Here is a 15,459-nt window from a genome sequence, read left to right as displayed (position 1 = left end):
CTACAAAAAAAACTGTTAGCGATCGCAGGGATCAGGCCTGACTCTGCGAACGCTGCAGTTATGCGTTTAGTGTTTTGTAAGTGTCAGTGATCGATCGATACTGCACTTGGGTGGGCTGGGCTGGGCTGGGCCGGGCGGAGGGGCAAAACGCAGGTGCTAGCAGGTATCTGGGCTGATTCCGCTAACACTGCGTTTTTGGGAACCCTAAACTGCTGGGGACGCTAGTATAGATCTGATCGGATAAGATATTGATCCGTTCAGATACTATACCACTAAGGGAGGCGTATGCTGCGTGCGTGGGTGTTAGCGGTACTGGCGCTAACCTGACGCCTGGGGCTGGTGCTTGCCAGTTCACCAAAATGCTACCAAAAAAACTGTTAGCGATCGCAGGGATCAGGCCTGACTCTGAACGCTGCAGTTATGCGTTTAGTGTTTTGTAAGTGACAGTGATCGATCGATACTGCACTTAGGTGGGCTGGGCGGAGGCACAAAACGCAGGTGCTAGCAGGTATCTGGGCTGATCCCGCTAACACTGCGTTTTTGGGAACCCTAAACTGCTGGGGACGCTAGTATAGATCTGATCGGATCAGATATTGATCCGTACAGATACTATACCACTAAGGGAGGCGTATGCTGCATGCGTGGGTGTTAGCGGTACTGGCGCTAATCTGACGCTGCCTGGGGCGACGCATATCACCGCCGGGCGATCAGGGGGCTAAACCTTTATTTGGTAATAAACGGCGGGTGCCCTGACACTATAAAAAATAAACGAAATAACCAGCGTCATCCGTAACGGTTATACGGTGATCAGTGGTGAAAGGGTTAACTAGGGGGCAATCAAGGGGTTAAAACATTTATTCGGTAGTATATGGGGGTCCCTGTCTCTATAAAACGCTGACGGCGAACCTAAATATTTACGTCCCTAACTAGCGTCACCAGCGACACTAATACAGCGATCAGAAAAATGATCGCTTAGCAACACTGGTGACAGGGGGTGATCAAGGGGTTAAAACTTTATTAGGGGGGGTTAGGGGGGTACCCTAGACCTAAAGGGGGGTAATACTAACTGTCCCAACACTGTAACTGTCACAAACTGACACTATGCAGTAATCAGAAAAAAAAAAAAAAAAAAAAACAAAAAAACTGCTGGTGTCAGTTTGTGACAGGGGGGGGGGGGGTGATTGGGGGGGGATCGGGGGGCGATCGGGGGGGGGATCGGAGTGTTTTGTGTGCCTGGCATGTTCTACTGTGTGTGTGTGTGTTGTGCACTCACATAGATGTCTTCTCTCCTCGGGCCGGAACGGAAAATACCGACCCGAGGGGAGATGACATCACTTCCTTTGCTGCTGTTTAGCATACAGCAGCAAAGGAGTGTTTTCATTGGCCGGCGGCGATCGCGAGGGGGGGGCCACGAACGGATGGTCTCCCCCTCATCACGGATCGCCGCTGGACAAAAGACGACCGCCTCGGGCACCGGGGGGGGGTCCGATCGGACCCCCCACCCGCGGAAGGCAAATCACGTACCCTGTACGTGATTTTGCCTGTCCGTGCCACTTTGCCGACGTACATCGGCGTGAGGCGGTCGTCAAGTGGTTAAAATCATTCATATGCCGCTATGCTTACAGCGAAGTTTTACTATATTCTCCACTAGCACCGACATAGTCTCATCCAGTCACTTAATCGTTTGTTGGGGTTGTCAAGTTTATGTTTAAATACTACTTAATATATTTTGATATATTTGAATACCTAGACAACCTTAATACTCGGCAGGGTTTAACTCAACACATCCGGTAATTATTTTGATTAACACCTCTCGAGGTTTTCACATAAATATGTCCATTACTCTTTTCTCCTCAAAAAGAAAAGTTACTTCGTGAGAGTTCTTCCTTCTATCCTGATCTCTGGGAATCCAAGTTTTAAACAAGACTAATGTAATTAACCAATAAATATTCTTTAGTATTCCCATGATTTGTTGATTCAGGTTTAGGACAAATATACATTTTTCTATATGGTTTTTTATCTTAATCTGTATATGTACACGTAATTTTTATAATAAAAGTTTTTTTCACCATTTATAGAAAATTAGAGTCCTAACAAGCACGGTCTTTGTGTGAATGCGTGTGCACAAGGTTATTGACATGGAAAGTTTTTCTCCCGTTAATTGCGACCTTCACCTGTGCACACGCAGATACACAAATATATAAACATTGGTTTGTGCATGTAAGTGCCTAGTTTATAGGTTTTTTATGTACACACTGAAAAATATGGAGTTGTTTTTGTTATAGGCATGCTCTCTATAATAAGTTTTATCATGATAGTTTTTTATAATATGTTATTTACGGTACTAATATATGTCTTCACATGTCAATTGATGAAGGTTTCCCCCTCCTTTTTCGTTTCTTTAGGAAAGGTGCTTCATTTTCACAATTTACAGAAAATTGACATTACGCACCAGAATAATTCACATGTGGGCACAAATGTAGTCAATTCTGATATATTAGTATTGTTTTTATTGGGAACAGAGGAAGTGTGCATGTATGTGTTTTTTCCCCCTCCTTTCTTTCTATATGACCATGTATTTTATAAACGGAATTAAAACACATTTTTATTATATTCACATACATCCTGGTCATAGAGTTCATTCATTCACATGAAACACACATATATTCATGGTCTTTTGACACATTAAGCAAACATCCTTATGGGACTTCCACTTTCCACAATACCACATCACTTTTTTACTATCAGATAACCACTGTTATATATATATATATATATATACATATAATAATTTCCTTTTTTTTTTTTTTTGGTTTCACAATATCCATACACGGCATTAATATCACGTTATTGCGATATTGTTTGCATACACAGAAACCTCATATTTTTCTTTTTCCTTCACCCCCCAAACACACTTCACACGCATTGTTCCTTTTTTCTTTTCTGGTGTAATTTACATTTATTTTTATTTTTACATCAGCATTCACTACCCATTAAGATTTCTCAATCTTTTCATTCACTTTTCATCATTTATTTTTCACGCTAATCCAAATATAGCCCCTTTTTTCACTTTTTTTTATCATTCTTCATACGTACTTTACGTGTTTTACATGCTTATATAGCATTTTATATAATTGGTCCCTTTTTTCTACATTTTGCCGTTGCTTACACATATACACCCTGCACTCACAGGGATTTTCACCCCTGTGCTCATCAACCACTGACCAATGTTCACACCCTTCACAATCAGATCTCAGCTGTTCTGCATTTTAGATTTACCACTTGGTCACATGATTCATGATAAATGGTATATATGTGGTTTCATTTTTATTATTGTTAGCTATGAGTAAGCGCTCCGCAGAGCGCGAAACGCGTTAGCTGATTATCTGTACATTCTATCCATGGTGCTTTGTACATGATTTGTTCCTGATTTTACAATAAAGAAATTTAGTTGGATTATATTCTCCTGGTGTGCGGCTGTCCGGACTTTTTTCTTCCCTCACAACTTGTTGCTAATCTGCCTCTTCCTTTTCCGCGGCGTCTTCTGCTCCTCGGTGAGCGGCCCCTTTGTCTTCTGGGAACTGTGTGTGTTCCCAGAACACCACGGGGCCATTCACAGAGCGCCGCGCCGCTCGCACGTGCGCAGTAGGAAACTGGCAGTGAAGCCGCAAGGCTCCACTGCCTGTTTCCCTTACCTAGTATGGCGGTGCCAGGACCTGAGAGCCGAGGGACGGGTCGGCCTCGGGCGGCCAACATCGCGGGCACCCAGGACAGGTAAGTACTTATTTAAAGTCGGCAGCTACAGTGTTTGTAGCTGCTGACTTTTAATTTTTTTTTTTTACAGCCCGAATCCCGCTTTAACCACTTGTCTACAGGGCACTTACAACACCTTCCTGCCCAAGCCATTTTTCAGCTTTCAGCGCTGTCGCACTTTGAATGACAATTGCGCGGTCATGCTACACTGTACCCAAACACATTTTTTATCATTTTCTTCACACAAAAAGAGCTTTCTTTTGGTGGCATTTAATCACTGCTGGGTTTTTTATTTTTTCCAAAAAAAAAAATTTTTCTTTTTTACTTAGTTTCTGTCAGTAAATTTTGTAACTAAGTAATTTTTCTCCTTCACTGATGTGCGCTGATAAGGCGGCACTGATGGGCACTGATAGGCTGAACTGGTGGGCATTGATTAGGTGGCACTTATGGGCACTGATGAGGTGGCACTTATGGGCACTGATTAGGTGGCACAGATGAGGAGGCACTAATATGCCGCACTTATGGGCACTGATAGGTGGCACTGATATGTGGCACTGATGAGCACAGTTAGGCGGCACTGATGGGCACTGTTAGGTGTCATTGGTGGGCACTGATAGGCGGCACTGATAGGAGGCACGAAGAGGTGGCACTGATGGGCACTGATGGGAATTGATGGGCGACACTGATGGGCATTGATCGACAGCAGTGATGGGCATTAATGGGCAGCACTGATAGGTGGCACTGATAGCCAGCACTGACTGGCATCGCTAATGGGCACTGATTGGTGGCACTTGTGGGCAGTGGTGGGCACTTATTGCTGGCACTGGTGGGCACTGCATTGGTGACACTATTGGCACTATATTGTAATCAGGGCACTGATGATCAGTGCCCTGATTACATGTATAGATGTCCCCCTGCGTAAGAGATACCGCTGATCGGCTCTCCTAGCCACACACTCACACAGTGAGTGTGAGGAGAGGAGTGCCGACTACCGGCATCTCCGTGTTTACATGTGACTGGCTGTGATTGGACACAGCCGATAACATTGTTAAAGAGTTCTGGGACATATGACGGCGTCCCATCATTTGACGGTGGGCGGGTGGCAACTAGTTAAAGTAGAAATATAGGCAAAACTTTTTTTAAAATTTTGGATAGAGTAATTGAGGGATATACCCCTGTCAGATTTTTTTTTCGCCATCTGTGTCCCAATGCAGAGATTTCCCTTTACTTCCTGTCCCATACCCAAACAGAAAGTGAAAGGAAATCACTGCAAGTAAGGGGAATTCCTTGGAAACCCTCAGATCACCAGAACTAGTGTCCCTATTGCAAGATTTCCCTCTATTACTTTTCTGGGGACAACCCAAAATTTGGGATTTTCTTTTACTTTCACTTTCAATGATAATGGTAAACAGGACAAATAGAGAGGGTGGATCTTCCTAACGGGGGTACCGAAATCAATAAAAACTGACAGGTGTTCTAATCCCTCTCCACTCTATCCAAAACTAAAAAAAAATGTTTTGCCTGTTTAGTTATAGGTTAAAGGGGTTGTAAACCCTGATGTTTTTTCACCTTAATGCAACCTATGCATTAAGGTGAAAAAACTTCTGACACTGACTGGCCCCCGAGCCCCCCCATTTTACTCACCTGAGCCCATTCGTTACCACGGTGGAGATGCGCTCTACTTCTCTGCCCTTTGTCTAGGCTCTTGATTGGATAGATTGATAGCAGCGCAGCCATTGGCTTCTGCTGCTGTCAATCAAATTCAATGATGTGGGCACTGGGTGGCAGGGCAGAGCCCTGCATTCTGTGTCTATGGATGCAAAAGCCGAGCTTGGGAGCGTGCCCACATGGTAACCCCCAGGGACAGAGCTTGTCCTAGGGGGTTTACAGATGCAGGGAGGAGCTGATAGCGCCCCTGGGGGACCACAGAAGAGGATGATCGGGGCCACTCTGTGCAAAACTAACTGCACAGTGGAGGTAAGTATGACATGTTTATTTAAAAAGAAAAACAAGGGTTTACAACCCCTTTAAGTTCTAAGCAATCATTAGGCCATTTACATTTATTGCATATTTCTGTGAAATCAATCTTAAATAAACATATTTCTAAGAGTGTATACTGTACAGGTTATGTTTGGGAAATTACATTCATTCCAAAAATCGAATGGTAAAAACAAACTGGTTTTTGAAGTACTTTGGAACATTCATCAAATCATCAAATGTACTGAGAATGTTTGTATATAGTGACTTGAAAAAGTATTCATACCCCTTTAATTTTCCACATTTTGTCATGTTACAACCAAAAACGTCACTGTATTTTATTGGTATTTTATGTGATAGGCCAACACAAAGTGGCACATAATTCTGAAGTCGAGGAAAAAAGATAAATGGCTTTCCAATTTTTTACATATAAATACCTGAAAAGTGTGGTGTACATTTGTATTCAGCCCCCCTGAGTCAATACTTTGTAGAACCACCTTTCCCTGCAATTACAGCTGCAAGTCTTTTTGTGTATGTCTCTACCAGCTTTGCACATCTAGAAAGTGACATTTTTGCCCATTCTTCTTTGCAAAATAGTGCAATCTCTGTCAGATTGGGTGGAGAAATTCTGGGAACAGCAATTTTCAAGTCTTGCCACAGATTCTCAATTGGATTGAAGTCTGGACTTTGACTGGGCCATTCTAACACATCAATATGCTTTGATCTAAATCATTCCATTGTAGCTCTGGTTGTATAATTACGCTTGTTGTTCTGCTGGAAGGTGAACATCCATTCCAGTCTCAAGTCTTTTGCAGACTCTAACAGGTTTTCTTCTAAGATTTCCCTGTATTTGGCCCCATCCCTCTTCCATCAACTCTAACCAGCTTCCATGTCCCTGACTCCATCCATCTTCCCATCAACTCTGACCAGCTTCCGTGTCCCTGATGAAAAAAAGCATCCCCACAACATGATACTGCCACCACCATGTTTCACGGTGGGAATGGTGTGATCAGGGTGATGTGTAGTGTAAGTTTTCCACCACACATAGCGTCTTGCTTTTAGGCCAAAAAGTTCAATTTTGGTCTCATCTGACCTGAGCACCTTCTTCCACATGTTTGCTGTGGCCCCCACATGGCTTCTCACAAACTGAAAACAGAACTTCTTATGGCTTTCTTTCAATAATGCCTTTCTTCTTGCCACTCTTCCATAAAGGCCAGATTTGTGGTGTACACGACTAATGCCGTGTACACACGATCAAAATTTCGTCCCGCAAAAGACAGATGAGATTTTTTTCGTCGGAAAATGTGACCGTGTCTATGCTCCATCGAACTTTTCCAGCCAGCATGAGAGCATGTTCTTAATTTTTCGGTCGGAAAAAGTTCCTATCCGAAAATGCGATCGTCTGTGGCACGTCTGTGGCAATTCCGACGTGCAAAATCCCTACACATGCTCGGAAACAATTCGACGCATGCTCTGAAGCATTAAACTTCATTTTCTCGGCTCGTCATAGTGTTGTACGTCACCGCGTTCTTGGTGGTTGTCATTTCAGCGAACTTTTGCGTGACCGTGTGTATGCAAGGCAAACTTGAGCGGAATCCCGTCAGAAAAGCCGTCATATCTTTTTCCGAGGAGAAATCTGCTTGTGTGTATGCGGCATAATAGTTGTCCTGTGGACAGATTCTCCCACCTGAGCTGTAGATATCTGCAGCTCCTCCAGAGTTATCATGGGCCACTTGGCTGCTTCTCTGATTAATTGTCTCTTTGCCCAGCCTGTCAGTTTAGGTGGACAGCCATGTCTTGGTAGGTTTGCAGTTGTGCCATCCTCTGTGAGATGTTCAAAGCTTGGGATATTTTCTTATAACCCTAATCTTGCTTTAAATTTCTCCACAACTTTATCCCTGATCTGTCTGGTATGCCCCTTGGCCTTCATGATGTTGTTTGTTCACTAAGGTTCTCTAACAAACCTCTGAGGGCTTCACAGAACAGCTGTTTTTATACTGAGATTAAATTACACATAGGTGGACTCTATTTACTAATTAGGTGACTTCTGAAGGCAAATGGTTCTACTAGATTTTAGTTAGGGTACTTAGTGTAAAGGGGACTGAATACAAATGCATGCCACACTTTTCACATATTTATTTGTAAAAAAATTTGAAAAATATTTATCATTTTATTTCCACTTCACAATTAAGTGCCACTTTGTATTGATCTATCACATAAAATCCCATTAAAATACATTTATGTTTTTGGTTGTAACATGACAAAATGTGGAAAATTTCAAGGGGTATGAATACTTTTCTCAAGGCACTGTAAATGTTCATAGGAAAATCTACTAGTGTATGGCCATTTTAAGGCAACATGATGAATTATTCTATCTCTACATTTACTGCAGATCTTAAAAGAACATGGTGGGAAATTTCTGGTTGGAAATCAGCTGAGCTGGGCAGATGTGCAGCTGCTGGAGGCCATCCTAATGGTAGAAGAAAAATGTACCGACATCCTACCTGGCTTTCCACGACTGAAGGTAGTGCAGTGATTATAACTTGTAAAACATGCTGCTTATGTAGATTTTTTTTTGCCATAATAGCTTTATAGACAATGTTTTCATGTAGCCTGTAGAATTATATGTAATTTATTATTAACTACATTGACATGAACATGAACATCTACATAAACCCTGCCAGAGGTTGTGCCATACAGAGACCCTGCCAGAGATTGTGCTATACAGAGACACTGCCAGAGGTTGTGTCATACAGAGACCCTGCCAGAGATTGTGCTATACAGAGACACTGCCAGAGGTTGTGTCATACAGAGACCCTGCCATAGACTGTGCCATACAGAGACACTGCCAGAGGTTGTGTCATACAGAGACCCTGCCATAGACTGTGCCATACAGAGACCCTGCCAGAGAATGTGCCATACAAAGACCCTGCCAGAGATTGTGCCATACAGAGACCCTGCTATAGATTGTGCCATACAGAGACCCTGCCAGAGATTGTGCCATACAGAGACCCTGCCAGTGTTTGCCCCATACAGGGACACTACCAGAGACTGTAACATACGAGACTGCCATACAGGGACACTGTGCCATACAGCTACGCTGCCAGAGACTGTGCCATACAGATACACTGCAGACAAAGACACTGCCAGTGGTTGCACAGTGGCGTAGTGTGGGTTGTCAGCGCCCGAGGCAAGGCAAGTAATTTGTGCCCCCTAACCTGTGGACTTTGATACTCCTACCCTGATCACACCCCCTAGATACCCCCCCAGATTCATCCACTGTGATCACACTTCCAGATTACTCGCCCCCAGATTCCCTCCACTTGTGGACTTTGATACCCCCACCCTGATCACACCCCCTAGATACCCCCTTCCCAGATTCTTCCACTCTGATCACACCCCCTAGAAACCCCCTCCTCCGTCACGCACACATAATTCCCCCACATCTCACTGGTCCTGCAGCACCAGGGACAGGAGGGTTGACTGTGTCCCACGCAGGCAGGTGAACATCTCCAGCAGGATTTCAGCACAGCGCATGGTGCTCACCGCCCACCGCTCCACCCTCACATGCTTGGATCTATTCTCCATGCTTTCTCGGTGACAGCAGCTAAACAGCAGCTAGACTTAAACTTCCATGTTGCGTCCTCTGTCCTACTAGGCATAGCATGGAGGTTTTGGTTTGCCTGCTGGGGGGACAGGTATTTTAAAAATCCAAATCCCCAGCAAGTGGCCTGGGGATTTGGATTTTACCGACCCAAACCTCCCTACCCCCACCCAAACTGCCACTCTAAGGCGGCTGCCTGGGCTGCCTTATGATGGCATCATCCCTGTCTGCAACCCCCTCTACATGTTGTGCCTGGGGCAACTTCACTGGCTGCCCCCCCCCACACACACACACATACACACACACGCTACGCCACTACTGCAACACAGCTAGGGACTGAGCCATGCAGGCACACTGCCAGAGACTGCACCACACAGCCACCCAGGGATGTATCATACAGAGACAATGACTGCACCATACAGGGACATTGCCAGAGACTTGCTTTATAGGGGCATTGCTAGGGACTGTGCCATATAGGGGCACTGCTAGAGACTGAGCCATACAGTGACACTGCAAGATGCTTTGCCATACAGAGACACATAATATAGAGACACTGCCATATGTATGCGATATTATGTAATAGTTAAATCTGCCCTCAGGATATTAACTAACCTAATTTCTGTTTTTCTAGGAGTTCCAGCAGAGAATAAGTGAAATACCTACAATCAAAGCATTCCTGCAGCCTGGTAGTAAAAGAAAACCAGTGCCTGATGATAAATACGTGACCACAGTGAGGACAGTTCTGCAGGCCTACTACAATGTAAAATTAAATTACATTCATTAGTGTAAATTAGTGTGGAATCAGAGTCCACATTCATAAACATATTTACAGGCCCTAAATGATCAAGCTTCAAATAGTGCTTAGGGCACCTGAAAGTGTGCTTTGGCATGGTACGGTTTCCTCAAAATTATTTTAGCATTCTTTACGTACACCTTAGGTGATGCAACTTTTAGATGATGCATCATAACATTATACATGTATTTTGGTATATAAATGCATGATTTATTTTTCTATTACCTATCTATACAGCTTCTGGAATATTTCTAAATTTGATATTTGCACACTGGTCAGATTGTATTGTCTTTACTTATAAGGAAACCCATACTGAAACATCTTGGGCTAACCTTCCTACGATGTTAGTTGTCTAGCTGTCTCTGGCTTCATTCCTTTTTGAGTCATTGACCTACAGCAAGCATGCAGACAGTGAAATCATAACTTTTGATGCTCGTAGTTGTTGCAGCGCAGCAACGCAGAATGCATTGAAGCTGTTTAATTGGTATGACAGACAAACAAATATCATTTTTAGAGAAAGATGTAATTGGTGACAGCTCTGACATTTTTTTTAGATTAGGTGTTTTTGAAGTACTATACTGTAACTGAAGAGCCATTACTCTTCTGATTAGGATTACTGATTAATCCAGAGATGATGCCATGAAATTCAGCAATTTAACAGGTATGGTTTCACTGACTGGACTAGGTTAATGGTGAAATGGCTAGTTCTGTAACCAATCTTCTGTTGTATACCACCCCTTTTGGATAAATAAATGTTCTCTTGACTTGTGTTTGTGTTATTACTCACTATAAGCAGCAGCATAAAGGACATCGGGGTCAAGTCACTAAGAGTTAAATAACGGCTCATAAAATGTGGTAAAATACCACATGCGGTAACAATTGTGTAAGTGTTCCATTTATTAAGAATTTTGTGTTAAATACCGAATGCGGTATTTGTTGAATTTAGTGGTAATTACCGCAATATTTAATGCATTAATTTATGACTTTGAGTGGGTTCCCCACTGACAGCTGAATGTTAAAAAAGCAGACAATTAAAAATGATTAAAAAAAAACAGCAGGGGGCCCTCCTGATGCATACCAGGCCCTAGGGTCTGCTATGGACTTTAAGGGGAACCCCACACCAAAATTGGAATACAAAAGAAAAACGGTATGGGGTCCCCCAAAAGGTCATGCCCTCAACATGGGGGGGGTTGGTGCTTTGGGGCAGGGGGAGGGCTCATCCCCACAACCGTGGCCAGTGGTTGTGGGGGTCCCCTTTAACCCCCTATGTGAATGAGTATGGGGTACATAGTACCCCTACCCATTTACCAAAGAAGTGTCAAAAAGTAATAAAAAAACACAGAGACAGTTTTTTATTAAAAAATTAAAAAAACCTGTGTCCCCCTGATGTGAATCCATCATCAATCAGGGCGCCGCCGCCAGTGTCAGACCCAAAAAATAGGAAAAACAAAAACGCTCCCCCGTCTATGGAGGCTCTATTGCAGGCTCTCCTGTTTACATTTCTTATTGAGGTAAGGGATGGGGCCTGGTCATGGTCCACCTAGCTAAAAGGCCTGGTGGACCATTCTCCTCATGGTCCACCAAAACTGACCACCAAGTACTAGGTGAGTGGCTCTTCTGAAGAGAGACCCCTGGTTCAGGGGAGGCAGGAACCTGATGACCACACATCCTCCCCCTGGACTGGGGTCACACATGTCACAGCCAAATCATCCTTACATCCAAATACACACAGTGGGCTTACTATTTTTATCTGGTAAAATTAATAAATCAACGGGACCAGATGGCTTGCATCCGAGGGTACTTAGGGAACTCAGTCAAGTAATTGCCAGACCACTGTTTCTAATTTTTACTGACAGTCTACTGACTGGAATGGTACCAGCTGATTGGAGAAAAGCCAATATAGCACCAGTTTTTAAAAAGGGCCCAAAATAAATCCCTGGGAATTACAGACCAGTTAGCCTAACAGCAATAGTATGCAAGCTCTTGGAGGGGATGATAAGGGACTATATACAAGATTTTAGTAATGAGAACGGTATCATTTAGCAGTAATCAGCATGGATTCATGAAGAATCGTTCTTGCCAAACCAATCTATTAACCTTCTATAAGGAGGTGAGCTGCCATCTAGATAAAGGAAGGCCCGTAGACGTGGTGTATCTGGATTTTGCAAAAGCATTTGACACAGTTCCCCATAAACTTTTGGTCTGTTGGCATGGACCATAGGGTGAGTACATGGATTGAAAACTGGCTACAAGGGCAAGTTCAGAGGATGGTGATAAATGGGGAGTACTTGGAATGGTCAGGGGTGGGTAGTGAGGTCCCCAGGGTTCTGTGCTGGAACCAATCCTATTTAATTTGTTCATAAACGACCTGGAGGATGGGGTAAACAGTTAAATCTCTGTATTTGCGGATGATACTAAGCTAAGCAGGGCAATAATCTCTGCAGGATGTGGAAGCCTTGCAAAAAGATCTGAACAAATTAATGGGGTGGGCAACTACATGGCAAATGAGGTTTAATGTAAAAAAATGTAAAATAATGCATTTGGGTGGCAAAAATATGAATGCAATCTATACACTGGGGGGAGAACCTCTGGGGGAATCTAGGATGGAAAAGGACCTGGGGGTCCTAGTACATGGTAGGCTCAGCAATGGCATGCAATGCCAAGCTGCTGCTAGCAAAGCAAACAGAATATTGGCATGCATTAAAAAGGGGATCAACTCCAGAGATAAAACGACAATTCTCCCACTTTTCAAGACTCTGGCCCAGCCGCACCTAGATTATGTTTGCTGTCCAGTTCTGGGCACCAGTCCTCAGGAAGGATGTACTGGAAATGGAGCGAGTACAAAGAAGGGCAACTAAGGTAATATAGAGTCTGGAGGATATTAATTATAAGGAAATGTTGCGAGCACTGAACTTATTCTCTATGGAGAAGAGACGATTGAGAGGGGATATGATTTCGATTTACAAATACCATACTGGTGACCCCACAATAGGAATAAAACTTTTTCGAGGAAGGGAGTTTAACACGACACGTGGCCACTCATTAAAATTAGAAGAAAAGAGGTTTAACCTTAAACTATGTAGAAGGTTCTTTACTGTAAGAGCAGCAAGGATGTGGAATGCCCTTCCACAGGCAGTGGTCTCAGCGGGGAGCATCGGTAATTTCAGAAAACTATTAGATAAGCACCTGAACAACCGCAACATACAGGAATATACAATGTAATACTGACATATAATCACACACATAAGTTAGACTTGATGGACTTGTGTCTTTTTTCAACCTCACCTACTATGTAACTATATAACTATGTAATGATATCAGACACACACATAGTGATTTTGTGGTAAAAAAAATACATTTTACCCATCCTTCATTAACTTTTTGTTCCAACTAAGAAAATGTTGAAAACATTGTGATTGGACACTTATATTTGACTTTTGCAATCTGGTATACCAAAATTGTCATAATAATAAGATTTATTCTTCTGACCCATGCAAAAGGAAACACTGTGATTACTTCATACATATCATCCCACCTCTTCCGCTTGTCTCCCTGCCGCTGGGGTGTGAGGGAATGTGCTGTTAGCCACATTGGGCAGGCTCAGTTTTTCTGTGCAGGAGACTGCAGATAGCACTGGTTTAGTTTCAATGACAGAGTAGAGATAAGAGGAGTTGCTGGCTCAAGTCATTCTATGTAGGAGACAGAAGGGGGCACTGGCTCATTCATTCTATGCCAGAGAAGGGAAGAGGAGCTGGCTTGGTTATTCTATGCTGGAGATGGAAGGGTCACAGGCTCAGTTTGATACAGGAAATAGGAGAGGGAGCTGGCTCAGTTGTTCCATGCAGGAGACATTAGGGGGTGCTCGCTGCTCAAACAGTATATAGCTGTGATCTGCAAGCTAAAGTTCTCGCTGTAGAAACATATTCTGTTAGGGGTGGGGGGGGTCAGCCTGTCAGTGTTAGCATCATGTGCTCATTATATGTGTTCCATAATAGGTTGAAGAATGCGAGCTTCAGTTTACTTTGGTTTTCTGTCAGTGCACTGTGGACAGATATGCTATGTATCCATGTTTTTACAGCTGAACACTGCAGGGCTATTTACCCTCAGGCTATGTTTATGCTTGGGGCGGCGGGTAGGTAAAACCACGTCTTAACTCCCTGTTTTTACTAACACGCACACACACACTTGCTGTGGCCACGATACTTTGTTTCGTATGTACCCCATGTCCAATTCATCAAATTCAAGTAAATAAGACCACGCCACAACCATGCATAATGCACCCAGTTGCAGAGCGGTGCTGGGGTCTTTCAAGGGTTAAAAAAGGAGATGAGGAGGTGACACCGTTAGGTGGATTTACTAAAGGCAAATAGACTGTGCAGTTGCACTCATTTTCCCCAGAACTGTGTAAACTGTTGGCGCTATATAAATCCTGAATAATAATAATAATAATAACTTACTAAGTGAGTAAAGCTCTGCTCATTTCCATCATCCAATCATGTGCAAGCAAAAATGCTTTTTTTTTAAAGAATTATTGCAACTGAATGTGTATTTTTTACAAAGTAAAGCTTTACCCCATTTACATTTACTAAGAAAAATGAGTGCGACTGCACTTATACAGTGCACAGTCTTTTTGCCTTTAGTAAATCAATCCCTATGAATAATCAGTAAAATGCCTTGATCAGCATACTTACAAAGACCTTTGAAATCTTACCTAGTGCATTGCTGCTACTAAACATTATTCATGAACAGTAGCAGACCTGGATTGGCAAATTTCACAATGAAATATTTCTCAATGCAGACAGAGCTTGGAAATTGGATTTTGACCATGTTGGCAGATTGACCCAAAACAATAAAATAGAAAATCTATCTTCACCAGTCTGCCCAGTTTATTAGTGAATGAGCTTCAGACTTCAAACTCAGAATAAGTTCAGGAGCTTTGTGGAAAAAATGGCTCGCATGTGAGATACTTTTCTGTAAACTCACTTTAAAGCCAAGAACAAAAAAGAATATATCACAGCTTACCAGTCTGTAGATGTACTTGCTTTTTTCCTTATTTTCACTCTGTGTTTCCAGTAACACACTGACCTAGGGTGACAAAGCCCACCACCACAAGCACCAGTTCATGTGCTCCGGCTTTAATAACTCAGTCTAGAGGATGTCCTTTTGAAATTTTCCTGCTTGCAAAACTTTAAACAGCAGAGGGGTTAGGGCATGGGATACTCCAAAATGCCGCACAGTGACAGGGGACATCTTTCTCTAGGCTCCCACTCTAGGATTCTGCTGAGGACAGGGGATTGGCCAGCACTCTGAGACCCTATGAGAGCTGTTTTAG

At 43.1% G+C, this 15,459-nt stretch overlaps 1 protein-coding gene across 1 annotated transcript in view; it reads left to right on the top strand.

The window, feature by feature from the left end:
- LOC141139987 (glutathione S-transferase 3-like) overlaps positions 1-10,891 on the top strand; it is a 49,676-nt gene extending 38,785 nt beyond the window's left edge. Inside the window, exons 6-7 of the mRNA XM_073626668.1 lie at positions 8,123-8,254; positions 9,966-10,891. Coding sequence (XP_073482769.1) covers positions 8,123-8,254; positions 9,966-10,118 — 285 coding nt within the window. The 3' untranslated portion in view covers positions 10,119-10,891. The remainder of the gene's footprint in view (positions 1-8,122; positions 8,255-9,965) is intronic.
- The last annotated feature ends 4,568 nt before the right edge of the window (positions 10,892-15,459 follow it).

This window comes from Aquarana catesbeiana, linkage group LG04, assembly GCF_042186555.1.
Source record: "Aquarana catesbeiana isolate 2022-GZ linkage group LG04, ASM4218655v1, whole genome shotgun sequence".
Classification (NCBI taxonomy): Eukaryota; Metazoa; Chordata; class Amphibia; order Anura; family Ranidae; genus Aquarana; species Aquarana catesbeiana.
This window is presented reverse-complemented; position numbering and strand designations above follow the sequence as displayed.